Source organism: Nycticebus coucang, chromosome X (assembly GCF_027406575.1).
Source record: "Nycticebus coucang isolate mNycCou1 chromosome X, mNycCou1.pri, whole genome shotgun sequence".
Lineage (NCBI taxonomy): Eukaryota > Metazoa > Chordata > Mammalia > Primates > Lorisidae > Nycticebus > Nycticebus coucang.
This window is the reverse complement of record NC_069804.1, coordinates 77,087,854-77,114,956: the sequence shown is the minus strand read 5'-3', so window position 1 is coordinate 77,114,956 and position 27,103 is coordinate 77,087,854. Positions and strand designations below refer to the sequence as shown.

Here is a 27,103-nt window from a genome sequence, read left to right as displayed (position 1 = left end):
AGTGCTTTCCTGGAAAAGCTTCTGCTTAGCCAAGGTTAACAGTTTAAAGTGTCTTTTAAGCAGGCTGAGGAGAGATTCAGACTCTCAACCCTACAGGATTTGAGTGCAAAGAAGTCAGAAGAGGCCTCCAGTCTCCATCTTATAAAGCTATATCAGCATTGTGATTAGCGTCTCATACCCCAGAAGATAACCTGTTGCCCAGACAATATTCGGCAAGATACATATACTGCTTTGTTTTTGGTTATGTTTATTATTATTATTATTTCAATATTTCCCCCAAGATTTTTCTTTTTTTCTTTCTTAATTTTTCTAGTTTAAACATAATCTTCCATTGTTGCCCAAGAACTTCATTTTTGCTGGTGTTTCTGCCCGTTATTTCGTTTTCCCCCCAATTTTATTCTATAAGGTTTTCTGTCTGCTTTTGTTTGATTTATAGTATTTTTGTCTTTCCTCTTTATTTGGTGGAGGTGGAGTACCATGTCTGTTCAGGCTGGCAAAGAGCTGCTGAACTCTAGGGACCCACCCAACCCAGCACCCCCAGAGGTTGGGGGTTTTTAAGGTGTGAGTGAAATTACCCTACTGTACACCTTTATTACTCCTGTCTCACTCTTTCTGTGCCTCTCCTTTTTTTGTGAATATTCCTTTTTACTCACCCCCCTCCTTTCTGTTTTTTCTTTTTTTAAAATCTTTTTTCCCTTCTTGCTCTTTAATCTTCTCATCCTTTTAGTCCTGTACCAAAAGGACTCATCTAAACCTTAGGCCAGAGGCATGGCATCTTAAAGAGCAAGAGGAAGTGAAAGGAAAATTAGGGCAAGGAAACAGATAAAAGGAAATACTCATGAGGAAGCATCAACAGAAAAATCCTGGCAACATGTAAAACCAGACCATAGCAACCCCCCAAGGGACCATGAGGTAGCTACTGCAGAAATGTAGCTATTTGTAAATGTAGAAATTTATTCACCTATAAAGAAACGTTAGAAATGACAGAAGGGGAATTTAAAATACAGATGATGAAAACAATGAAGGAAATTTCTGAGAAAGTGGAAAATAACCAAAAGAAATAAAAAGAAAAGAATCAAATAAGAGATGAACGATATGAAGAATATAGAAAGGAGGGTGGTGCCTGTGGCTCAAAGGGGTAGGGTGCCGGCCCCATATGCTGGAGGTGGTGGGTTCAAACCCAGCCCCAGCCAAAAACTGCAAAAAAAAAAAAAAAAAAAAAAAAGAAAAAAGGAAGAAAGAAAGAAAGAAAGAAAAGAACAGAAAAGAAAAGAAAAGAATATAGAAAGGATGTAGCATAGCTGAAGGAACTGAAGCATTCAATTAGGGAACTTAAAGATGCAATAGAAAGTATCAACAACAGATTAGACCATGCAGAAGAAAGAATCTCAGAGGTAAAGGACAAAGCTCTTGAGATAACTCAGATAGTTAAAGAGGCATAAAAAAAGGAGAGAGAAAGCAGAACATTCAATGACAGAATTATGGGACTTTATGAAGACTTCAAACATACGAGTTATAGGTATTCCAGAAGGGGAAGAAGAATGCCCAAGAGTAATGGAAGCCATACTAGAGAATATTGTAAATGAAAATTTCCCAAATATTACCAAACATTCTGACACATTCCTTTCAGAGAGATATCGGACCCCAGGTCATCTCAACTCAAATAGAGCTTCTCCAAGACACATTGTGATGAACCTGTCCAAAATCAAGACAAAATAAAAGATTTTGCAAGCTGCCAGGAGTAAGCACCAATTGACCTACAGGGGCAAATCCATCAGGGTGACTGCAGACTTCTCTAATGAAACTTTTCAAGCCAGAAGACAATGGTTATCTACCTTTAATCCACTTAAACAAAACAATTTCCAGCCCAGAATTCTATATCCTGCTAAGCTAAGCTTTAAAACTGGCAGAGAAATCAAATCTTTTACTGATATACAAACATTGAGGTAATTTGCCATAACAAGATCAGCTCTATAGGAAATACTTCAACCTGTTCTACACACTGACCATCACAAAGGACCACCAACAAAGTAAGCACCCAGAAATTAAAGGACAGAACCTAGCTTCCACAATGATGCAAAAGATAAAACTAAGTAATGGACTCTCATAAAATAAGATGACTAGAACACTACCACACTTATCGATTATCTCAATAAATGTTAATGGCTTGAATTCCCCACTGAAGAGGCATAGATTGGATGACTAGATTAAAAAACACAAGCCATCCATTTGCTGTTTGCAGAACACACCTAGCCTCAAAAGACAAATTAAAACTCAAGAGTTAAGGGTTGGAAGACAATTTCTCAGGCAAATGGAATTCAGAAGAAAAGAGGGGTTGCAATCTTATTTTCAGATACATGTGGATTTAAAGCAACTAAGGTAAAAAAAAAAAAGATGGACATTTCATATTGGTCAAGGGAACAACACAACAAGAAGACATTTCAATTCTCAATATTTATGCACCCAACTTAAATGTTCCCAGATTCTTGAAACAGACCTTAGTCTGAGCAATATGTTATCCTACAACACCATAATAACAGGGAATTTTAGCACTCCTCTTGCAGAGCTGGACAGATCCTATAAACAGAAATTAAACAAAGATATAAGGGACTTAAATGAGACCCTAGAATAACTGTGCTTGATAGACATATATAGAACACTCCATCCCAAAGCTAAAGTATATACATTCTTCTCACTGGCCCATGGAACATTCCCCAAAAATGATCATATTCTAGGATACAAAATAAACCTCAACAGAATCAAAAGAATTGAAACTTTACCTTGTATCTTCTTAGACCATAAGGCATTAAAGGCGGAACTAAACTCCAATAAAAATGTTCAACCCCACACAAAGGCATGGAAATTAAACAACCTTATGCTGAATGAGAGTTGGGTGCAGGAAGAAATAAAAGAGGAAATCATTAACTTCCTTGAGCATAACAACAATGAAGACACAAGCTACCAAAACCTGTGGGATACAGCAAAAGCAGTCCTGTGAGGAAAATTTATCACTTTAGATGCCTACATCTGAAAAACAGAAAGCACATCAACAAACTGACAAGTTATCTTATGGAATTGGAAAAAGAAGAACAATCTAACCCTAAACCCAGCAGAAGAAAAGAAATATCCAAAATTAAATCAGGGATTAATGAAATTGAAAACAAAAGAATCATTCAGAAAATTAATGAAACAAGGAGTTTTTGTTTTAATAAATAAATCAGATAAACCTTTGGTCAGACTAACTAGAAATAGAAAAGTAAAATCTCTAGTAACCTCAATCAGAAATGACAAAGGGGAAATAACAACTGATGCCACAGAGATATAAGAGATCATCTCTGAATACTACCAGAAACTCTATGTCCAGAAATTTGACAATGTGAAGGAAATGGATCAATATTTGGAATCACACCCTCTCCTTAGACTTAGCCAGGAAGAAACAGATCTCCTGAACAGACCAATTTAAAGCACTGAGATAAAAAAAAACAATAAAAAACTCCCGGCTGGGGTGGCCCCTGTGGCTCAAAGGAGTAGGGCAAACTTGGCCCCGGCCAAAAACTGCAAAAAAAAAAATCGCTCAACAAAAAAATGCCCTGGTCTGGATGGCATCACACCAGAATTCTTTCAAACCTTCAAAGAAGAGCTCATTCCTATACTGCAGAAATTATTCCAAAATTTGAGTAGGAAGGAATTTTCCTCAACACATTCTATGAAGCAAACATCATCCTGTTACCAAAACCAGGAAAAGACCCAACTAAAAATGAGAACTTCAGACCAATTTTACTAATTAATATGGATGCAAAAATTCTCAACAAAATCCTGGCCAATAGATTACAGCTTATCATCAAAAAAGTCATACATCATGATCACGTAGGTTTCATCCCAGGGATGCAAGGCTGGTTTAACATATGCAAGTCCATAAACGTTAGTCACTGTATCAACAGAAGCAAAAACAAAGACCATATGATCCTCTCAATAGATGCAGAAAAAGCATTCAATAAAATCCAGCATCGGGCGGCGCCTGTGGCTCAGTGAGTGGGGCGCCGGCCCCATGTGCCGAGGGTGGCGGGTTCAAGCCCAGCCCCGGCCAAACTGCAACAAAAAAATAGCCGGGCGTTGTGGCGGGAGCCTGTGGTCCCAGCTGCTTGGGAGGCTGAGGCAAGAGAATCGCTTGAGCCCAAGAGTTAGAGGTTGCTGTGAGCCGTGTGACGCCATGGCACTCTACCCGAGGGCGGTACAGTGAGACTCTGTCTCTACAAAAAAAAAAAAAAAAAAAAATCCAGCATCCTTCTCTAATTAGAACACTGAAAAGTATAGGCATAGGTGGCACATTTCTTAAACTGACTGAAACTATCTCTGACAAACCCGCAGCTAATATTTTACTGAATGAAGTAAAACTGAAAGCTTTTCCACTTAGAACTGGAACCAGACAAGGTTGCCCTCTGTCACAATTACTATTCAACATAGTTCTGGAAGTTCTAGCCAATACAATTAGGCAAGACAAGGAAATAAAGGGCATTCAAATCTGAGCAGAGGAGGTCAAACTCTCCCTCTTTGCTGATGATATGATTTTATACTTAGAGAACCCCAAAGACTCAACCACAAGACTCCTGGAAGTCATCAAAAAATACAGTAATGTCTCAGGATATAAAATGAATATCCACAAGTCAGTAGCCTTTGTATATGCCAATAATAGCCAAGATGAGAGGCTAATTAAGGACACAACCCCCTTCACCATAGCTTCAAAGAAAATGAAATACCTAAGAACATACCTAAGAAAAGAAGTGAAGGACCTCTATAAAGAAAATTATGAAACCCTAAGAAAAGTAGTGTCCCACTTGAGACTGGGTCCTGAATGGAACAATTGATTTGGATCTCTCAAACTGGACCAATCGCCCGAGGACTATCCAAAGTGGTACCCTGGGTGTGTGGTTGTGGGAAGGTTTGATTTTCCTTTTCCAGTTGTTGCCCATGGGGGGTGGGGTGACTTAATTGTTGTTATTTCTCCATAGTTGAGACTTCAACCCAGAGTCACTGATTCACTAGGATAGGACAGAGACCAGCTGAAAATAAGACAGAGCCACTTAGCCCCACCACACAAAGTAAGTCCCCAGTGTCTCAGGCCATAGCACTGTATGGGTCCATTGCAAAGCTCTAGGGGAAAAGGTACAGACACCAGTCCCAGCTCTTGGGCAAAGGGCTGGTTAATCACTACTCCAGGATCCCCCCAACCCAACTTCACCTTATTTGCTCATCTAGCCAAATGGTGTAAAATAATTATGGGGAGGAATCAGTGGAAAAACTCTGGTAACATAAATAACCAGAGTAGATCAACTCCCCCAAAGAACAATATGGAGGAAACAACTGAAGATCCCATTCCTAAGAAAAGTAATAGCAGAGGATATTCACAAGTGGAAGAACATACCATGCTCATGGCTGGGAAGAATCAACATTGTTAAAATGTCTATACTTCTCAAAGCAATCTACAGATTCAATGCCATCCATATTAAAATAACATTGTACTTTCAAGGCTTGGAAAAAATAATTCTTCATTTTGTATGGAACCAGAAAAAACCCTGTATAGCTAAGGTAGTTCTAGGTAATAAAAACAAAGCCAGGGGCATCAGCATATCAGACTTTAGGCTGTACTACTAGGCCATAATGGTCAAAACTGCATGGTACTGGTACGAAAATAGAGACATAGACATTTGGAATCAAATAGAAAACCAGGAAATGAAACTAACATCTTACAGCCACCTAATCTTTGATAAACCAAACAAAACATACCCTGGGGGAAAGACTCCCTATTCAATAAATGGTGTTGGGAGAACTGGATATCCACATATAAAAGACTGAAACTGGACCCACACCTTTCTCCACTCACAAAAATTAATTCAAGATGGATAAAATACCTAAATTTATGGCATGAAATGATAAAAATCCTCAAAGAAAGCATCAGAAAAACACTTGATGATATGGGCCCGAGGAAAAGACTTTATGAAGAAGACTTCCGTGGCAATTGCAACCACAACAAAAATAAACAGATGGGATTTAATTAAACTGAAAAGCTTCTGTACAGCTAAGGCAACAACAACCAAAGCAAACAGACAACCTTTACAATGGGAAAGGATATTTGCATATTTTGAATCAGACAAAATCTTGATAATTAGGATAAATAGAGAACTCAAATTAATCTACATGAAAAAAGCCAACAATCCCATATATCATTGGGCAAGAGATAAGAATAGAACGTTGTCTAAAGAAGACAGACCAATGACTATGAAACATATGAAAAAATGCTCATCATCCCTAATTATTAGAGAAATGCAAATCAAAACCACCCTGAGATATCATCTAACCCCAGTGAGAATGGTCCACATCACAAAATCTCAAAACTTCAGATGCTGATGTGGATGTGGAGAGAAAGGAACACTTTTGCAAAGCTGGTGGGATTGCAAACTAATACAACATTTTTTGAAGGAAGTATGGAGAACCCTCCAAGAACTCAAGCCAGACCTCCCATTTGATCTTGCAATCCCATTACTGGGCATCTACCCAGAAGGAAAAAAATCCTTTTACCATAAGGACACTTGCACTAGACTGTTTATCACAGCTCAATTTACAATCGCCAAAATGTGGAAACAGCCTAAATGCCCACTAAACCAGGAATGGATTAATAAGCTGTGGTATATGTATACCATGGAATACTATTCAGCCATGAAAAAAGATGGAGACTTTACATCCTTTGTATTAACCTGGATGAAAGTGGAACACTTTATTCTTAGTAAAGCATCACAAGAATGGAAAATCATGAATCCTATGTACTCAATTTTGATATAAGGACAATTAACAACATAGCACACAGTGGGAGAAGGGAAGAGCAGAGAAAGAGAGAAGGAGGGAGGGCGGTGGAGGTAAGGAAGAGCAGAGAGAGGGAAGGAGGGAGGGTGGTGGGAGAAGGGAAGAGCAGAGATAGTGAAGGAGGGAGGGGGATGGTAGTCTCAGTGTGTGACACACTTTTTGGGGACAGGACACAATTATAAGAGGGACTTTACCTAACAAATGCAATCAGTGTAACCTGGTTTCTTGTTTCCTCAATGAATCCCCAACAATAAAAAAATAAAATAAAATAAAAAAAAGAACAGTGTAAGATCAAAATCAGTCATCCTAACCAGAGGAAGGGTATCATGGATGTTACTCTCAGGAAAGCAGTACTTCATTGGGATTAGCAGAGTCAGACTGGGGATGAGACTCTAATCTAAAGTTAGACTCCTTAATCTAAGGAATGTTGAGTGGTTCTCAACCTGCCTAATGCCATGATGTATTTTCATTGTTACAAAGGTTCGCGATCCACAGGTTGAGAACTGCTGGATTAGAGGCATTCCAGGGCAAATCCAGGTGGATGATGGGGCTTTACTTATGTGGCTGTAAAAATAAGCAATGGCTGTCCTGCTTCTCAGACTGAGCAATTATGAAGCAAAGTGGCCTGGCCTGGCTTGAGGAAAAATCAGAGGAGATGGCTGGAGAGGTGGATGAGAACCTAGACCCAATGAAGTCCTACAGGACCCTTGCACCTCCAAACAAGCCTCTTATTCCATCTACTCAAAGGCCAGGGGCTAGGTAGGCCAGGCCTGGAAGTGGGTGGGCTGGTATAGAAGCAGTGTCCTTAATGCAGGGACAGTTCTGAGGGAGTCTTGATGGTCAATGTCAATCGATTGAACAGAGGAGGCTAGTTCATGACTGCTCCAGAATGGAAGGGATCATGAAAGTCATCACCTCACCACTCCAACATCACTTCCAAGCACTATCGAGCTTCTGATTGCAAACCTTGTCGCAGGGAGCTCACTCTCTCCCAGGGCAGCCTAGATCTTCAGACAACTCTAGCAGTTAAAAAAGTTCTTCCTTCTTTTGAGTTCAGATAATGCCTCCCTGTGGCACTTCTGGTGCCCGTCCCCCATGACAGGCATGCAGGAACTTGTAGATTTCTCTGAATCTGGTTTTCTCATTCATTTGTTCACATGAACACTTCCTTCTGAACATTTTCTGAGTGCCTGGCATTGTGCTGGGAGCTATAGATAATAAAGATGAGTAAGACAAGATTCCCGTCTTCAAGGAGCAGGATAGACAAATATGTGAATCAATCACGACAATTCACTATGATAAGTAGTATAGATAGAATCATGACATATGATGGTTCCACTTTACATTTTTTTACTTTATAATGGTGTCCAAGTGATATACAGTCAGTGGAAACCATATATACTTTAAGCATCTATACTACATACAATCACCTGTCACCTGTTTTTCATCTTTAGTATAATATTCAATAATTGTGAAAGATATTCAATAATTTATTAAGAAACATGCTTTGTATTAGATTATTTTGCTCAACTATAGGGTAATATAAGGGTTCTAAGGAAATTTAAGGTAGAATAGGCCATGCTATGATGTTCATTAGGTGAGGTATAATGAATGCAGTTTGTTTTGACTTATAATATTTTCAACTTATAATGGGTTTATTAGTCTTAATAAAGACTAATTAATCTTAATTCAAGAAGCATCTGTATCTAGTAGTTATAGCAGTAGCATAAAAGGAAGAGCAATTACTTGCATTTTGAAGGCTGAAGGACAGAAAATTGTCTCTATGTGGGAAAGCGTTGAGTTAGGGCTTAGAAAAAGTGAGTAGAAGTTCTTTAAGTGGAATAGGGAGAGAATAGGGCACTTCAAGCAGAGAAATCAGCAGGCACAAAGGTGGAGGTGTGGAATAGGGCTGGGGTCAGACACTGTAGGTAGTTCAGCATAGTTAGAGGGGGCAAAGCGGGGCATGATGAGAAATGAGGCTGCATGATAAACTATGGAAGCTGAAAAGGAGGTGGCTTCATTAAAGGCAATGGAGAGCCTTTAATAGGTTTATTTTATTTTTTGAGACAGTCTCACTATTTCACCCTCAGTAGAGTACCATGGTGTCACAGCTAACAGCAACCTCAACCTCTTAGGCTTAAGCGATTCTCTTGCCTCAGCCTCCCGAGTAGCTGGGACTACAGGCACCAGCCACAACGCCAGGCTATTTTTTAAGTTGCAGTTGTTGTTGTTTAGGTGGCCTGGGCCTGGTTCGAACCTGCCAGCTTCAGTGTATGTGGCTGACACCCTACTCACTGAGCTACAGACACCGAGCCAAATTACTTGGTGATGCCTAAACAGGGACTTAAACCTTGGACCCTTGGATTAAAAGTCTGATGCTCTACCAACTGAGCTATCCAGGCTCTACCTTTAATGGATTTTAAATAATTGCTTATCTAAAGATGGCTTACCACTTCTGTGACCAACTTTTCAGACTGCTGCCTTGATGAGTGGATGATGTAGTCATCAAGATAGGAGGTAGGGAGACCAGTTATAAGACTATTGCAACAGTCTGAGTTGGAGACCATGAGGACCTCAACTAAGCCAGTAAGTAGCAGCAGAATTAAGAAATGGGGAGAAAGGGATAGATGTGAGAAGTGATTGTTAAACAGGTGGAATCGATATGATTACTTAATGATGTGGGGAATGAGGGAGAGGGAAGGGTGTCCAGGATGAGTATCAGGCATCTGGCTTGCATAGCTGAATAAATAAAAGTCTCATTTATTAAGGAAGGGAAAAGAGGAGGATTAGACTCAAGAGTGAAGATTAATTCAGTTTTTGGTTATGTTGACTTTGAGGTATATATGGGTCAGGTAGGTAAAATATCAAGGAGATAGTTGGACACAATAGACTGAACTCAGAAGGAGGGTCTGTATAAAGGTTTGAAAGTCATCAGGAGTTAAAGCGTTAATCATTAGGAACATAGAAGGACAATTTTCCATACCTAAAGTTAGGCATGGTTATATGATATACTTTGCCAATGAAATATGAGTTGAAGTAACATGGATCATTTCTAGGGAGAAGCTTTAAGAGCTGGTGTATGATTTGCCATATTCTCTTTCCTCTGCTGACTGTGGAAGCAGTGCTGAGATGGATTCTCTATTACTCTGGGTCTTTTGGTGACTATTATGAGCAGATGCTCCCTGCTGATCTGTTTTGGACATATATCATGAGCAAGAAATAACTTTTTTTTTCTTGCTAAGCCACAAATATTTGCAGGTTGTTTGTTACCAAAGCCTAACCTAGCTTACTCTAATATAGTGATAGTGGAAGTCTAGAGGTAGTGTTGCTGAGAAAGAGTATAAAGAGAGAGAAAAGGATCAACAATAGATCACTAGAAAATATTAACATAAATTTTATTTTTTCTGAAACATTTAATTTTTTAATTTTCATATAATAATTTTTTTAAATTTCAATTTAATGTGAGGGTACAAACAACCAGGTCAAAATATTTGAATTTGTTAGGTAGAGTCTCTCTTGTAGTTATGACTTCACTCCATGCCCATTCAGTGAAAGCACCTCACCCCCTTCCCTCTCTCATTCCCCCTCTCCCCAACATGAATTGAAATGAAATTTTCTCCTATGTGAGCATGCATTAGATTGGCTATTGGCTTCATATTAGTATTGAGTATATTGGATAATTGCTTTTCCATTCTTGTGATACTTTACTAAAAAGAATGTGTTTCAAATCCATCCTGGTTGATACAAAAGATGTGAAGTCACTATCTTTTTATGGCTAAACAGTATTCCATGGTATGCATATATCACACTTTATTAATCCATTCCTGAGTTGATGTGCATTTAGGTTGTTTCCACATCTTGGTGACTGTAAATTGAGCTGCGATAAGCAATCTAGATGTCCTTATGATAAAATAATTTTTTTTTCTTCTGGGTAGATGCCTAGTAATGAGTTTGCAGGATCAAATGGGAGGTGTAATTTGAGTTCTTTGAGGAGTCTCCATACTTCTTTCCAAAGAGGCTGTATTATTTTGCAGTCCCACCAACAGTGTAGCAGTGTTCTTCTCTCTCCACATCTGTGCCAGCATCTAAAGCTTTGGAACTTTGTGATGTGGGCTAATCTTACTGGGGGTAAGTGATATCTCAGGGTGGTTTTGATCTGCATTTCTCTGATAATTAGGGATTATGAGCATTTTTTCATGTTTGTTGGCCATTCATTTGTATTCTTCAGAGAATGTTCTATTCATGTCTCTTGCTCAGTGATAGATGGGATTGTTAGGTCTTTTTTTTGTTGTTCATTAATTTGAGTTCTCTGTAGATCCTAGTTATCAAGACTTTGTCAGATTCATAATATGCAAATATCATTAAAGGGTAGGTGGAAGGGAATCAGATGAAGATGGAGGAGTGGTTTAGGAGATTAGAAGAGAAACAGAAGAGAGTGGCATTCTTTAAATTAAAGGAGAAGAGAATTTCAAAGAATAGGAAGTGGTCGGCAGATAAGGATTTAGATGGGAACACACTGGTTTGGGGAATTGAGAGGCAGTCTCGTTACATTGAGAGAAGTTTCAGTGGAATGGTTGGGGCAGAAACCAGACTGTAGTAAATTGAAAAGGGAAAGTGAGGGAAGAAAAATGGAGATAGCAATAAGTCAAGCATCCCCAGCTTTTTCAACAGATGCGTCTATTTTTCTGTGTCCTTTGCAACTGACCACAATCCTCAGACAGGGTTTATTAACACAAAGTGAAGTAGCAGCATCAGCCCTCTTGTCCTAGAAACTGTTTCTATTAATGCAGCCTAAGATCACATTTGCTCTCTGGGAGACTTTATCATAACCTAGTAACTCACTGGAGACATAAAAAGAAAGGTCTGTCTGGAGTGTGGGACCAAATATACAGCTTAGATTGAAGTCCTGTGACAGAAATCAAGCCTTCTGGTGAGACATCTATATGAATTAAATACCTATGATACCATAGACTCCCTAGAAGCAGGGACTATACCTTACTCATTTGGGTATTGCCCTCGGGGTTTCACATGGATCTGGGTTCACAAGTAGAAGAAGTATACACAAAGAGGTGTTTTCCAAGTACGGTAGAATCTCTATAAGTTGATCACCCAAGGGACTGTAACAAACCAGTGGCCTACATAAGGAACTAGGCCTGCTGTACTGATATATACATGTAGCACATGTCCAGTCTATGAAAATTAGGTCAACTTAAGGAGGTGGTCAAGTATGAAGCTTCTATTATATTTGAAAATCAAGCCTCTAGCAACTAGCCCAAATTGAAATAGGTGGAAAGCTCCAAGAAAAAAGTGAAAATAATGGGTTATGAATGTGTTTGCATGAAATTTTATAGCTTTAATGAAGAAACTGGAGATGTATTAGCAGAAAGTCATAAAACACTAAGCAAACAGCAAAAAAAAAGAAGAAGCAATTATTAATTCCAGGAAAACAAGATGACCAAGGGAGGAAATGTAGTCACAGTATTCAATATGACCCAGCTGTGAACAATGTTTATAATCTTTTTTTTTTTTTTTTGAGACAGAGTCTCAAGCTGTTGCCCTGGGTAGAGTGCCGTGGTGTCATAGCTCATAGCAACCTCAAATTCTTGGGCTTAATTGGTTATCTTGCCTTAGCCTTCCAAGTAGCTGGAACTATAGGCACCTGCCATAACCACTGGCTATTTTTTTTTTGGAGTTATCATTGTTGTTTTAGCTGGCCCAGGCCAGGTTCAAACCCGCCTGCCTTGGTGTATGTGGCCAGCGCCCTACCCACTGACTTACAGGTGCTGCCCAGTGTTTATAATCTTAAAAATGCAGACATGGAATATTGTTAAAACCAGAAAATGTGATTTTCCAATATTGAGTGTATTGGAGAAGAAGTATATGTGTGTGCATAATGCTGCTGGTAGTAAAAGAGCTAAATCCTCTCTAATCAAATTTCAAAAGTCAACAGGTATTTAAAACATAAAAATCAAGAAATAGCATATTGACATGTCATTTAAGAAATGTAGAGGCAAATATTAGAAGAAACAGCCCAGAGGATCACAAATGTTTAACTCTGAAGAGTGAGGCTCTGGTGTGTGTGTGTGTGTGTGTGTGTGTGTGTGTACACACATATATGTATACATATATGTATATATGTATAACTTGCAAATGCCTTTTAAAATTATGAACATATATTATTTTGATAAATGAAAATTAAATAAAAACATAAAACTTACCTGTAGCCATGAACCTCAAAAACAACAAAACAAAATCCCCAAGACATAACCTGACCAACGTCACCAGGCCCTGTACTATACATCCCTGCCCGGGATCATCTACTCCATCACCAACATCTGAGCCAGCCATGAGCTTAAGCCAAGTAAGCAAGATCCAGCAAGGGATCCCATGGCCAGAGAGAGGAACTAAGATAAGAGAAGGAGAGCTTTGGCACCTTCTGTGCTCAATGGTCGTGCAGGTCACCACAGGCTTGGCGCCAGTGTGACAGTGACAACCACAGTTTCAATTGAGCTGTAAACCTGTTTGCCACACAACTAGACCTCAGCCCAGGCCTAGTAAATAATTTCATTCTTTGTAGGGATCACCATAAAACCAGCTCCTTGTTCCTGCCTTATACCTCATTCCTAAAATGCTGTGCTTAGTTAGATAGATGAGAGGCTGGGGAGAACAGAGATCTGATCAAAGGTGATTGTCAGCTGTGCTTGGTCTTTGGTGATGAGGCAAATAAAGAACTTGGGAGTCCTTCCACCTTCCTCTCTGCCTCCTTCCCATATCTAAGCATGTCTTTGTGCCCTCACTCACTAGAATCTCTCCAGCTGCCATCTGAGTCCAAATCCCCCATGCCCACCCCAGAGACTTCATCTCCTATTCCCAAACTACCTTTCCCTACTCCAGTATTGTCAATCTCAATTGGGTGTTAAGCAATCATTTGGATTAAACACATGTAAGGTGAGAATAATAATAGCTACAATTTATTAAGTTCTTATTATATGTCAGACTCTGTTCTAAGCATCTGACCTGGACATTATTAACTCACTGAATCCTCAAAATTATCCCCTGAGGTAGAGATAGGTATTTACAGATGAGGACAGGGAGGTCCAAAGAGTTTGAATAACTTGGCCAAGGCCCACTGATGATAATAATAATAGGGGTGGCTAGCATTTCTTGAGTACTTTCCGTTTTGCAGGCACTGTGCTCTTAAGAGATTAGCATGCTGTATGTCATTTAAGCCTCATAATGACCCTGTTTCTTAGGTACAATGGCAAGGAAAGTGAGGTTCCAAAAAAAGATTCAAGAATATTTTCAAGGTCTCAACAACTATCATACAGAGAAGACAGATTTCAAACTGGAACTTGAAGCCAGGTTTACCTGGACTTCACTGCCTAAGATCTTATATACCATACTTCCCTTGGGATTGTCCCCTCAATGTACTATGACCATTGAAGCTTCTTATTAAAAAAAAAAAAAATCTCTTTTAGATAGAATTTCAGGTCAAGTTGGGGAGATTTCTAGGTCTGTATGGAGAGGGAGGTATGATTTTGTAAAATTACTCTATCTTCAGTCAATTCCCCACATGGGCACAATTTTCTTTTTAAGTGGATGTAGAGGGAAGAACATTTGGATACTAAGGGCTACAAATGATAATTTCTATTTCCCTATCAAAGCACTCCATTCCTTCTTTTCTCTAAACACACACATGTGCACGTGTACACACACACACACACACACACACACACACACACACACTGGGAGGTGAAGGTGCTGAAAAAGGCAAACACTGCTTTGGATCTTTCACAACCACCAGCTTCCTACCCAAAGCCCAAGGCTCACTATTCCTGCTCTAATCTTTAGCAATTGGTAAAAAGAGAGTAGATCCCTCCAGTAGAAAGTTTTTCTTGCCTTAAGACATGAGTTCTCCTGTCCCAGGGCCTACCTCTGTGGGATTCTGAAATAGCCTTGCCCTCGAAGTCTCTAAATGTCAGAGTCCGTTCCTTCAGCAAGTTTCAGGTCAGCTTATAAACTCCACCTGATTGCTCCTTCTCCCCAGCTTTTTCCATAAGTGCTGAAACTTCATCAAGAAACCTTTGCTCCAGCCAGATAGAGCTGGGTTCAGATTCTGGCTCTGCCACTAACTAGCTGTGTGAATTTGGACAAGTTACTTGTAAGGAGGCAGAGACTCAGCCACTAATTTTTTTTTTTTTGAGACAGAGTCTCAGTATGTTGCCCTCAGCAGAGTGCGTGGCATCACAGCTCACAGCAACCTCAAACTCTTGGGCTTAAGTGATTCTCTTGCCTCAGCCTCCTGAGTAGCTGGGACTACAGGCACCCGCCACAATGCCCGGCTATTTTTTGTTGCAGTTGTCATTGTCGTTTAGCCGGACCGCGCTGGGTTCAAACCCGCCAGCCTTGGTGTATGTGGCTGGCGCCATAACCACTGTGCTACGGGTACCAAGCCTCAATCACTAATTTTTTATATGACTGTGAGAAAGGCACTGTCTCTCTCTGGGCCTCAATTAGAACCCAAGAAGATTCAAATTTTGCTCCAGGGAGCAAACATCGTATGGTGGGAAGATGGTCAACCAACGTTAAACTGAAACAGTCCTGCAGTCCAAATTGCAGGTCTTTTCTTACCAGTAATAACACTTCAGGCAAGTTACTTGACTTCCCTGAACCACTGTTTCCTCATCTGTAAAACTGAGATAATAATAGTACTTGCTTTCACTTTTCTTTAAAAAGCAACAAGCACAAATCTTTACCTATAATATAATCACACCAACACAGATTGGGTGGTACCTTTGCCCGCTGCCAGTCAAATCCCAGCTTCAACTTTTACTAGCTGGATGACCTTAAGCTAGTCATTTAATCTCTTTGAGCCTTTCCTCTCCTCTATAAAAGGGAGATAATATATATACACTTCACAAAGCAGATGTAAGAATTAAAGACATAAAGGTCATAAAATGACTGAGATAGTTCCCTTCCTTCTCATTCCCTCCTTTCACCTCTAAGATGTAAATAACAAATTAAAAAAAAATCTGCCACAAATGTGATCAGAAAAAGGTTAATATCATTAATATATAAAAAAGAGCACATACAAATCAATAAGGAAAACACAAAACGTGAAAAGACAATTCACAAATCAGGCGATACAAATAGCCTATAAACAAGAAAAGCAAATGTCTGACCTAAGGCATGCAAACGAAAAGCCAATACTGTACCATTTTTCAACTACCAAATAAATACAGTTTTAAAAACATGCTAGCCAGTATTAGAAAAGTGTGCTAAATTAGTCTTCCATTTTTGGTGAGGGTATAAACCAGAATAATGTAGTAATATGAAAGAAATTTGGTAATGTATGTCAAGAGACTTAAAAAGGTTAACACTCTTTGATTCCGTAAGTCTAGTGCCAAAAGAAACTTCACCCTGCTAAATTACTGTTTACCCTCTCATTTGTGTGTGAAACAAGGGAAAAGAAAAGTCATTTTGTGTGTAGATGTTTATGTAAGGCTAGAGGGAGGGGTAGAAGAACATACTCCAAATTGTTAACATTAGTGACCTGTGGGAAGTGCTACTGGGAGGGGAGAAAATAGGAGGATTATTAATGTTTTTTTTTTTTTTTTTTTTGAGACAGGGTCTTTCTCTGTTGCCCAGGCTAGAATACAGGGGCATCATCATAGCTCGCTGTAACCTCAAGCTCCTGGGCTCAAGTGATTCTCCTGCTTCAACTTTCCAAGACTACCAGCATGTGTTAATCCACTGTGTATTTTTTACTTTTTTGTAGAGACGGGTCTCACTATTGCCCTGATTGGTCTCAAGCTCCTGGCCTCAAGCAATACTCTCCCCTGGGCTTCCCCAAAGTACTAGGATTTCAAGTGTGACCCACCATGCTCAGACATTAATGTTTTCTTTACAAACCTCTATACGGTTAGACTTTGTACAATGAGCAAGCATTATTGTGATTTTAAAAATTCAGCATAGTAGAGAAATAAGAAAAAAAGCATTTGAGAAAGTATTTATTAGTAAAAAGAATTGTAGCTGTGACACAGATTTATAAAGAAAGATATCCTTCATAGCATTATTTATAATAGTAAAAAGTTGGAAGTAACATAAACATCTATCAAAAGAAGATTAGATAAGTAAATTACATTCATGTGATGAAATATTGTACACTCATTAACAATGATGTCTATGAATATTTAATTATATGGAAAGATACTCAGTTTAACAATAAATGAAAAATAGCAGAATAAGATTTCAACTATGTAAAAGTATATAGTCACACACATTAGGATGGCTATTATCAAAAACACCCCAGAAAATAACAAGTGTTGGCAAGGATATGGAAAAATTGGAACTCTTGTGCATTGTTGGTATGTATATAAAATGGCGCAGCTACTATGGAAAACAGGATGACAGTTCTTTAAAAAGTTAAACATAGAATTACCATATGATCTGGCAATTTTCCTCCTAAGTATAAACTCAAAAGAATTGAAAGCAGGGACTCAAACAGATACTTGCACACCAACGTTTGTAGCAGCATTATTCACAATAGCCAAACCTGGAAATAACCTACATGTCCACCAAGCAAATGAAGGGATAAAAAAATGTGGCATAGACATACAATGGAATATTATTCAACCATAAAAAAGAAAGAAGCACTGCTACATGCTCCTTGATAACATCATGTTGAATGAAATAAGCCAGACACAAAAGGACAAACAGTATAGGATTCCATTTATATGGGATACCTAGTCAAATTCATAGACAGAAAATAGAGTAGAATAGTGGTTATCAGGGGATAGAGAGAGTGAAGAACAGGGAGCTATTGTTTAATGACAGTTTCTGTTTGGGAGGATGAAAACATTTTAGAAATGGATAGTGGTGATGGCTGTATAATGCTACAAGTGTATTTAATGCCACTTAAAAATAGATGAACTAGTAAGTTTTACATTATGTATATTTTACTACAATAAGAAAACTAAGTGTCTCTGGGAACTTTTTCCTGTTATACTTTTATTTTCTAAAAGGCTTTTTTTTGTAATTGGAAAAAAAGACATATTTTAAATATTTTGAGTCTATAATAATCCTGAAAAATTAACTTAGTTGGAAATTTTAGTTGAGTTCAACACTAAACAGACATGTTCACTTTTCACAGATCAGACAGGTAGCCATGCTTAAAACAAAATAAGCCGGCTCAGCGCCCATAGCACAGTGGCACCAGCTACGTGGCACCAGCTACATACATGGAGGCTGGTGGGTTCACATCCAGCCAGGGCCAGCTAAACAATGAAAACTGCAAAAAAAAAAAAAAAATGCTGAACGTTGTGACAGGTGTCTGTAGTCCCAATTACTTTGGAAGCTGAGGCAAGAGAATAGCTTAAGCCCAGGAGTTTGAGGTTGCCGTGAACTGTGATGCCATGACACCCTATACCAAGGGTGACATAGTGAGACTCTGTCTCAAAAAAAAGAAAAAGAAAACAAAAACAAGCCATTGTGGTATATGTACACAATGGAATACTATGCAGCCATAAAAATACAGAGACATCACATCTTTTATGTTTACCTAGATGGAGCTGGAACATATTCTTCTTAGTAAAGTATCTCAAGAATGGAAAACGAAGTATCCAATGTACTCAATACTACTATGAAATCAATATATAAATACCTACACACTCAAACGAATAGCAAAACATAATTATAGTCCAGAAAGTAGAAGGGAAGAGGAGAAAGAGGGGAGGGGGGATATAGGAGGAGGAAGGGCATTCAGGGGGACCTCACCTAATGTGCATGATACATTTCAAAACTATTAAGAAATAAGTATAATTGTGATGGATGTGCTACTTAGTTCAATGTAAGCATTTCACATTGTATATTGAAGCAGTACCCTAAGCCCCATAAATGCATCAATGTATAAAGTTATGATTTAATAAAAAAACGATTAAAAAAAAAAACGAAAAAAACCCCCAAATAAACCAAATAAGCCAAAGAACATTGGTAACACCTGGCAGAACTTGGTGGGCTAGCATATTCTTCAATCTCCAAGAGGACAGGGGCTCACCAAAACCTTGGCATGGGAGCCAGGCATCTGAAGCCAAAGCTAGGCCTCAATAGGCTCTGGGGTGACAAAGACACACTGCATTTACTTTCCTTTCCAGCTCTATCAGCATGGGCAAGAATGTGGAGAAATTGTACATGTTGGAGTGAGGTGGATGTGGAGGCCAGGGGTTTAGACCTACATAGCAGATTGATCCCTCCAGTATTTGGGGCTGAGAATATAACAGTGATACCTTCCCTCTAGGCAAGATGAGCCAAGCTCCTCCTGTATCCTTTGCAGAGCCTATAGAAAGAGGAGAAAGCAAACACCTCCCTTCCTCATGTCACTATCCCAGGAGGATGCTAGTGATTTTCACTTGGTCTGAAGGACAAGAGACTGGGATATTAGCTAAGAGGATGTTAGTGGGTCCTAACTTTGGATCTGGGCCACTTTCAAGGGGTTCCTAAGCTGTCAGTAGGTTCTTCCGGGCCTCTTCTCCAGTTCATCCAACTTCTCACTCCTCAGCCTCTCAGTAGCCAACTGGGCACTGCTTCTGACAACTGGAGGAGATTATTAACATTTTCTTTATATATCTGTGCACTGGGGAAAGGACAGACAGACCTCAGTTTGTATCCCAACACTCCCGTGTTTTAGCTATATGGCCTGGATAACTCATTCTCCTCACTGAGCCTCAGTTGTTTCATTTCTAAGATGGTGATCATGATAGTGCCTGCTTGCTAGGATGACTGTCAGGATTAAATGAGTTCATGAACATATTAAAAGCCCCTGACAATTCCTAGGCACTCAAAAGCTTGCAGTTTTCTTCTTTCCTTTAGCTTTCTTAGCCTGTTCCTCTTTGGAGCCAGTGGCCTCATCTTCTGGCCCAGAGACTTGTGGCTCAAGTTCCAGCTCCTTTCTCCAGAATCCATTCAAGCAGGAGCTTTGGCCCTGACAGCCTTTTTATCACTCAGTAGTAACTTCTTCCCTCCTCAGGGCCAGTCAAAGTTCACCTGATGCCCTTGTTTTCCCCTCTAAGCACCTACCTGGCTCAAGGTCTCAAGAAATTCAGTCCTTTCTGAACTCCCTCTTATGCCCAGGCAGAATAGGCTGGTTTAGCTTGCCTGGCCTTTTGCATGCACTCTGGTCTGCATGCCTATAACCACAGGAATGCAAATATACCCATTCCCCAGAGAACCACTAGGCCATCACTGGAGAGTGGTCTTTCTGGGTTCCCAGATTTGTCCAGACCCCCCAGAAGCAGAGGCTGCTCCTGGCTTTCAGGAAACACTGACAGCTGCAGTCTGCATGTGGTTGAGCAGTGAACTAAGGAGGGCAAGTTTGATGCCCAGTCTGCACATCACACAACAGGTAAACAGCCTCAGAGGGTGGGAACACAAAAGAACTGCCCCAAGGTAAAAGTTTTTCTAGGGCAAACTCCCACCCCTGAGTTTGAGGTGTCAGCCTACCTCCCCATCCACATGTAAAAGAGTGGGTGTACCCTTTCCCTGAGGTACGGACAACTATGTGGAGGGTATCAGCATGTATCCACATGACTTAGAAGTACCCTTTTATGCTTATGAAGTGTTCAGACATCTTTGACCCTCTTCCTTTAATCTCAGTCCCATGCACTGTCTTCTCTCTTCTCACCCTCACCTCCACCATGTTCAGCAGTCTTTTCCAGCCAGATCATGATATTAGGTGGGAGGATGCTGGGCTCCCTTCCTCTATCTAACTCCCCCTACTCCCACCTTTAGGAGATATCAGTGTATCCTTCCTGGAGGTACCTGTTGCTATAGTGACTATAGTAAGTCAGGCACCAGCTTGCGGGAAGGATGGGAAGTAGCCATGAAGAAGACTGCGGGAAGTGTGTCTATATGCATGTGTGTCTGAGTGTGTGTGCATGTACACATGCACATGTCTACCCTGAATGATGAGGAGAGAAGAGTGGGAAGAGAAAGCACAGAGGAGAGGGGCTAGGAGAAGGGAGTTGGAGAAAGGAGGTGGGGCATGAGGGATGCCAGGGGTGAGGAGCATGGAGTCCAGAAGAGTGGGTAAAGGCTGGGAGGGGTTCACAAGGTGGGAGATGGCAGATTGGCAAGTGGAGTGGGATGGGAGGGGCTGACAGAAGCCAGGTGGGGAGTGGGATAAAGGAGCAGGTTGGCAGAGGTGGAGGTAACTGTTAGGAGGAGCAGGAGTTGGAGGAGTGTAGGGAAAAGGATTAGAGAATGAAGTGTGGGTGTGGTTTGGGATGGGGCTAGGATGATAAATAGAATATGGGGAATGTTGTGGGGTCCTTGGTATGTGAATGGGGGTTGGGTGTGGGCTAAAATGTGGGGAGGAACATAGGGGTTGTAATGGGAGTGGGTCAGGATGGAGACAAGAGATCTGGCCAGGTGTGGGCAGCAGGAAGCCACTTTCCCCCATCAGCCTTAATTGGCTATTTCCTTGTCCTAGCTGTAAATACTGCCTCCTCTCTGTCCCCGCTCCAAGACTCCAGGTTCCTGCCTCTTCCCAGAACCCTATGCTCACATTCTTTGGCAATTAGGAGATGAGTTTCTGTGGATCTGGAGGTTCTTCCGCCAGGGTAGCTTTGTCATGGTTCCCAGGAGGCCACTTATTGACTGCCTCACCTTTCCTCCATCCCCAAACAGGAGTCAGGGTACCCTTTTTGGTCCCAAGGGCCCTGGGTCAGGGAGACTGCTTGTGGAGCAGGGTTCCCTGCCTGCCAGAGTGGATGACAACAGGAATCACTACCTAACTTGGGGCTCCTGCCTTTTGCCCAGTGCTCTGAGCTCCCTGATCTTGGCACCCCTCATCTCCTGCATTAGCCTGGGAGCCCTGCTTGGCAGGAAAGCTCTGGCAGGTGGGAGGAGAGAGGAAGGCAGTGAAGCAGAAACAGCTGTCAGCCAGAGTGGAGGAAGAGCAGGCCCCCAGCGGGTACGGGCAGAAGGCAAGGCACTGGCTTTGGCAGCCCCCCACCCCATTTCTGTGTGTGGGTGTTAGGCCCAACTTCCTTCCCCAGCCTTCCCCATGCAATGCTGGTGTTCAAGGAACAGGGCCAGTTCACAGGCCTCAACTCTGGGCTGAAATAGACTTCAGAGGTCACCTGGCCCAACTGCCCCCATCATTTGGTGTTAACCTCCTCAGCATATTCCCCAGGGGTCTACCTGCATTAGACCAGACATTTCCTAGAAGCAAGAGCACGTTTCTCCTAAGACAGCCTGTTTCTTCTTTGGAAAAAAAAAAAAAAAACTTAATTGAACAACTCTGATGTGTCAGGCATAGGTACTATACAGACTTCTCATTAACAATGAGAAAAGTAAGGCTCAGAGACTTGAAAGCCCTAGCTCAAGGTCATACAGGTAATAAATAAAGGAGCTAGATTTGAACCTAGGATTTTCTAACTATAAATTCCCTTTGGGGCCAATCAGGATAGGCTTCTTTTGTATCACAACTCTTGTGAGATATAAAGTCAGAGACCACATCCTCCTGAATCTCCTCTTTTCCAAGTGAAACAGTTCCTTCAACTCTCTTCAGAACTTGAATTCCATCTCTCTTCCCAGCCCAGTCAATGTGAGACCCAGAACCAAAAATATGGTCTGCCAGGTGGGTTTGGGCCAGTCCAGAATAGAGCAGAACTATCACATTCTTCCCTGGCACTAACCTTTATTAATGTGGCCCTGTGGTTGGTTACACAGCTGAGAACTTCCCCTCCCCTGAGCCTCCACCCTCTCTTAGATCAGGAGCCATGACAGAAGAGGCCAGGATTTCACTCCCATCTCTACCACTCCCCCCAATCTGAATGTTCTGAATTGAGAGTAGGAAAGAGGCAGAGGTGGGGAAAGAGGTGATCAGAACCAGGCAGAAGCACAGCACCTATTGGGAGGATAGAGAGCCATGGGGGAGTGAGGTGTATGCCCAGTAACCCTAGGCAGGGCCAACACAGCCAAGGGGGAGAGAAGGGCTTAGAGGGGAATGGGGAGATAAGAAAATTGTGGAGCTGGCCCTAGCTGTTGGGAGAGGGCAGGGTGGGGATGGGTATTGGCCTGCCTACGTTAATATTGCTCTGCTGTGTGAGAGGAAGTCAGTCACACATTAAGGAAATGTTGCAGCTGGTACTAAATTGGGAGGTGTCACAGGCAGAAGTGAGGACAGGTATGATTTTGGGGGCCCTATGTGGCCTGAAATAGGGGCAGACACTGCAAAGGCAGATTCTGGGGCCATCCAGGAAGGACCTGAGCCCTGGGCATGGGGTCACTCAGCCTTGGGTCAGAGGCTCCAGGCTGGTTTCCAGAAGTAGAGAAAGCCTCCTTGTCCTGGCCTGGGGCTGTGCACTCTCCACTCGGGAGAAGCTCTGAGGGTGGAGCATCTCCCAGGAATCTCATTTGGGGTGAGGGCCGTATAGAAGGGCCTGGAGCCTAGTTGCAGGCCAGGGGATTGGCAGAGAAGGCCTGTGAAGGAGATGGGGTGAAGGGTTCAGGAGACGAGGCTTGCAGGGAGGGCATCAGAGCTGTATTTTCCCTTAGTGCCCATAACATACCTGGATTTAAAAGCCTGTATGTCCAGGCTTCAGTTGAGGGAGAGAGCATTGGAAAAGGGGTGGGGAAGACAGGAAGAAAGCTGTGGAGATGGCATTGCCCTTCTGCCAGCACAGCAGGCAACAAGAGAGCAGGAGAAGTTCACTTGCTCACTGGAGAGAGACAGACAAGGAAACAAAGGAGAGGAGGGAGGGCCACTGGGAACTTGATGAGAGGCCATGGCAAAAGCATAGAGTTAGCACCAAAACACATGAGTTAGAATCCTGGAACTCCTGCTCATTAACTGAGTGATCTTAGGGCAAACTGCTTGATCCCTCTGCACCTCAGTTTTGCCATTTATAAAATAATATATTTGAGAGGAGTTGAAAACCTTAAAACATTGATGTCAGATGTTATATTCTTACTGAAAAATACTATCAGCTACCTCTTCCCACTTACGTCTCACAAAAGAACTAGGATGTGGCACAGCAAGGAATATTATCTCTGTTTTACAAATATGGAAATGAAAGCTTAGAGAAGTGAAGTGACTTGGCAAAGGTCATACCACTAATAAGTTTTCAATGTGATAAGGCCTCCTAAATCGGAGAGATCAGATGTCTTTCTCCTATATCAAACAGCTTGGTAAAAACAACATGAGAGATTATTATTTAGAGCAGGATCAGTTGGTGCTTGGAACCAACTTTCACATGGAGAAAACCCCAAGGAAAAGTTGTGGCATGGCTCTCATTCATACTGGTGACTGAGAAATAAACTAGTCATGGCTATGGGGTTGAAGAGAGGGCCACAAAAGTCAGACATGCTTTATTCAATCTGCTTTTAGATTATATTCCTCTGCCCCCATTGTGTGTGTGTGTGTCTGTGGCTGACATCAAAGGTATGTGTCTTTATATGAGTAAATGTGTCCTTCTACATGTGACAGTACTTCTGTCTGTGTGAAGAGACACTGTGTGTGTGTGACAGGGTGTCTGCTTCTGTGACACCGTTTGTGGGTGTGACGACCTCTCTGTATTTCTGTGTGACTTTGCCTGGTCGTTGTCATTGGTGGTGGTATATAGCAGTGTGTGTCTGTCTGTACACCTTTAAGAAGTGGAATATCGCATTTGGTAGTGTGAGTGGGGCAGTGAGTCAGCTGAGGCGAGGGAGGCGGGAGAGAGACTGCTAGGTTACGAGAACAGGAAAAAGGAGAAGGAGAAAGTGGAGTCAGGAACAAGGAGCTACCCCTTTCCTCCCTGGATCTCACCCCCAAATCTCTATAGAGTCCACCAAAAGCATGGAAGCCTTGCAGAAGTCCAGAGGGACCATGCTGGATGGAAAGGGGCATTTTCTGCCCTTCCCAAAAGCCTTGAAGGGAGATGAGCTAGGCAAGGAGGCAACTGTCTCCCTTTCCAGCTCTTGGCCCCAGCACAAGGATATGTGAGGCCACTAGCCCACCTGGTCTCCTTGTCATTTGACCCTTTGACCTTGCTATTCAATTTCTCTCAAAGGCAGGCTACCTGGCCAGGCTGGGCAAACAGGGCATTAGCATCAGGTCCCAAATGTTTGCAGCCTCACACACATACTGTCCAAAACAATCCTGCTGAGGGTTACAAAGTTTCTCAACACTCAGCTCTACCCTAGGCAGGCCCATTTTGCAGTTGCCTCGCTTCCACTATGGATGCCTGTCCCCAGCAGCCAGAAAGCCAGCTTTCCCTCCATTGCCAACCTGGGGGCTCTGGGAAGGCACTAGGAGTTTGGTAATGCAACAACCTTCAGTGGCCCTCCCACAGACACAGTACTCTGTTCCCAGCTTCTTCCTTTGTCAGGGGAGAGGAACTTGCCGGTTCCCTCCTTGGGAGAAGACAGGCACTCTAGGGCTCCACCTGTCTTGGCTGTGGCCAGACACTTCAGGTCACATAAGGTCAACAGTAAATGTGTCCCACCACCAGGAGTGCCCCTCCTCTCACCCTTCGTCCTCCTTCTTGGACCAGCCAGTTCCAGGACTTTCAATTTCAGCCCAGAAAAGGAGCAGGGCACAGACAGCTAAGGGTGGAGGCTGGGGGAGTATAATTCCTCCTGCTACCCCTTTGCCAGCCCAGGGCCCCACAGCCCCGCCTTTCTCATGAGGGGGCGGGGCGCCAGGAAGCCTCAGCCCTAAGGTGCTTAAACCCGGAATTAATATAAGTTGGCTGGGTGGGTTATCTGACCTGAATCTTTGAGGCCCCTTCTTTAGGGATGGTCTCAGGGAGGTCTCAGGTAGTGCTGCACTGGGAGTGGTGGGAGTGTGGGGTGGGTAGAGACGGAGACCTCCTTTTTTTTCTTGGTCACAATACTATTGCTGCCGCTGCCCAGACAGCCGTTGTGGCTGCGGACACCAGTTCCTACCTTACAGCCTTTCGTGCAGGACCGAATTGAGTACTCTTCCGCCTGTAAGTATTTATGCAGCACGAGGTCGAACTCGTCATATTTTTCCTGAGCATGTCGGTCCAACCGCTGGTACACCTCGATACAATTGCTACACGCCTCCCAGGCCCCAGAGCCCGGACTGGCCACCACGGCCAGCAGATCCCCCAGCAGGGTGTCCAGGCTGCAGTCCAGGCTGTCGGGGCGGTCCATGCCCAGCAGCAAATCCCAGACCGTGTAGGTGTCACAAAAGGAGAGCGTGAAGTTCCGAAAGTGGCCTTTGAGCAAGTTTTTTTTGGCAGAGGGGAACTCAGCTGGGGCACGGGAAAGGAAGTCAGGGGGCCGCAGAGGAGGGACTGGGGTAGTCGGTTCGAAAAGTCTTTGCAAAGATTGCAATTTGGTGCAAGCTGCGTCCAGCCCCGTGGACTCTGGGACGCGGCCGCAGACCGGCCCAGAGCCGGCGGCGGGGGCGGCTTTGGTCAGGTTGCTGTATCGTGGGCCGCAGGTACCCGGGGTCGCGCTGGGCTTGCCGGGCGACGGCGGTGGCCGCGGCAGTACCGCGCGAGGAGGCACCGGCTGCCTCTCACGGCCGGCTCCCCAGGGCAGCCTCATGGCGCTGCTCAGCTCTCTGGCCCGGGGCCGGGCCCCCGCGCACAGCCACAGATGGTCAGCGAGCAGCACGGTGAAGAAGAGCAGGGACGCCAGGGACAGTCGCCATCGCTGCGCCCGCTCGGAGTCGGCGCAAGGTTTGTCGCTTGCCCTGGGAGCCCAGCAGCAGCAGCAGCAGCAGATAGTCAGCGCGGCGGCGTCTTTTCCGGGCCACATCCAAGCGCCCCTGAACATATTTCAGGGGTGGTCCGGGCTGGAGGGAGTAGGCAGGCGCGAGGCCGGACGGCCGTCCCAGGCGGGCGGGCTGCACGCCACTCCGCGCTCTTCGACGCCGTCCAGGCTCTACCTCGGGGGCTGCATGGTGAGGCAGGCCAGTCAGCCCGGGGCCCCGCTCAGGCCGAAGTCGCGGGGCGCTTTCGTGCAGTCCCGCGCCGCTCCCGCGCTCCCTAGCTCTCAGCCTGGGCGCCGCCGCCCGGCCCGCTAGGCACTGCCCGGCGTCCCAGCGGGGGGCGGTGCGGGGCACTGGGGCGGTGGCGGCTGCGGCGGCCGCGCCGCACTCCTCATAGTGTCAGGCCCCTCACATGCCCTCCGCTCCGCGCCACTTCACTCCGCTCCGGCGGCCGCCCGGCTCTCACTCTGTTCCGGCCGTCTCGGTTCGGTGCAGCTCTGCGCCCCTCAGCGCCGCCCT

At 43.1% G+C, this 27,103-nt stretch overlaps 1 protein-coding gene and 1 non-coding gene across 2 annotated transcripts in view; both read right to left on the bottom strand.

The window, feature by feature from the left end:
• NALF2 (NALCN channel auxiliary factor 2) overlaps positions 1-26,902 on the bottom strand; it is a 37,104-nt gene extending 10,202 nt beyond the window's left edge. The window contains exon 1 of the mRNA XM_053580982.1: positions 25,789-26,902. Within this exon, the coding sequence (XP_053436957.1) occupies positions 25,789-26,649 (861 nt within the window). The 5' untranslated portion in view covers positions 26,650-26,902. The remainder of the gene's footprint in view (positions 1-25,788) is intronic.
• On the bottom strand, positions 9,188-9,260 carry TRNAK-UUU (transfer RNA lysine (anticodon UUU)). Its single transcript has one exon. It is a non-coding gene; the product is annotated as a tRNA-Lys (tRNA).
• Positions 26,903-27,103: the final 201 nt, after the last annotated feature.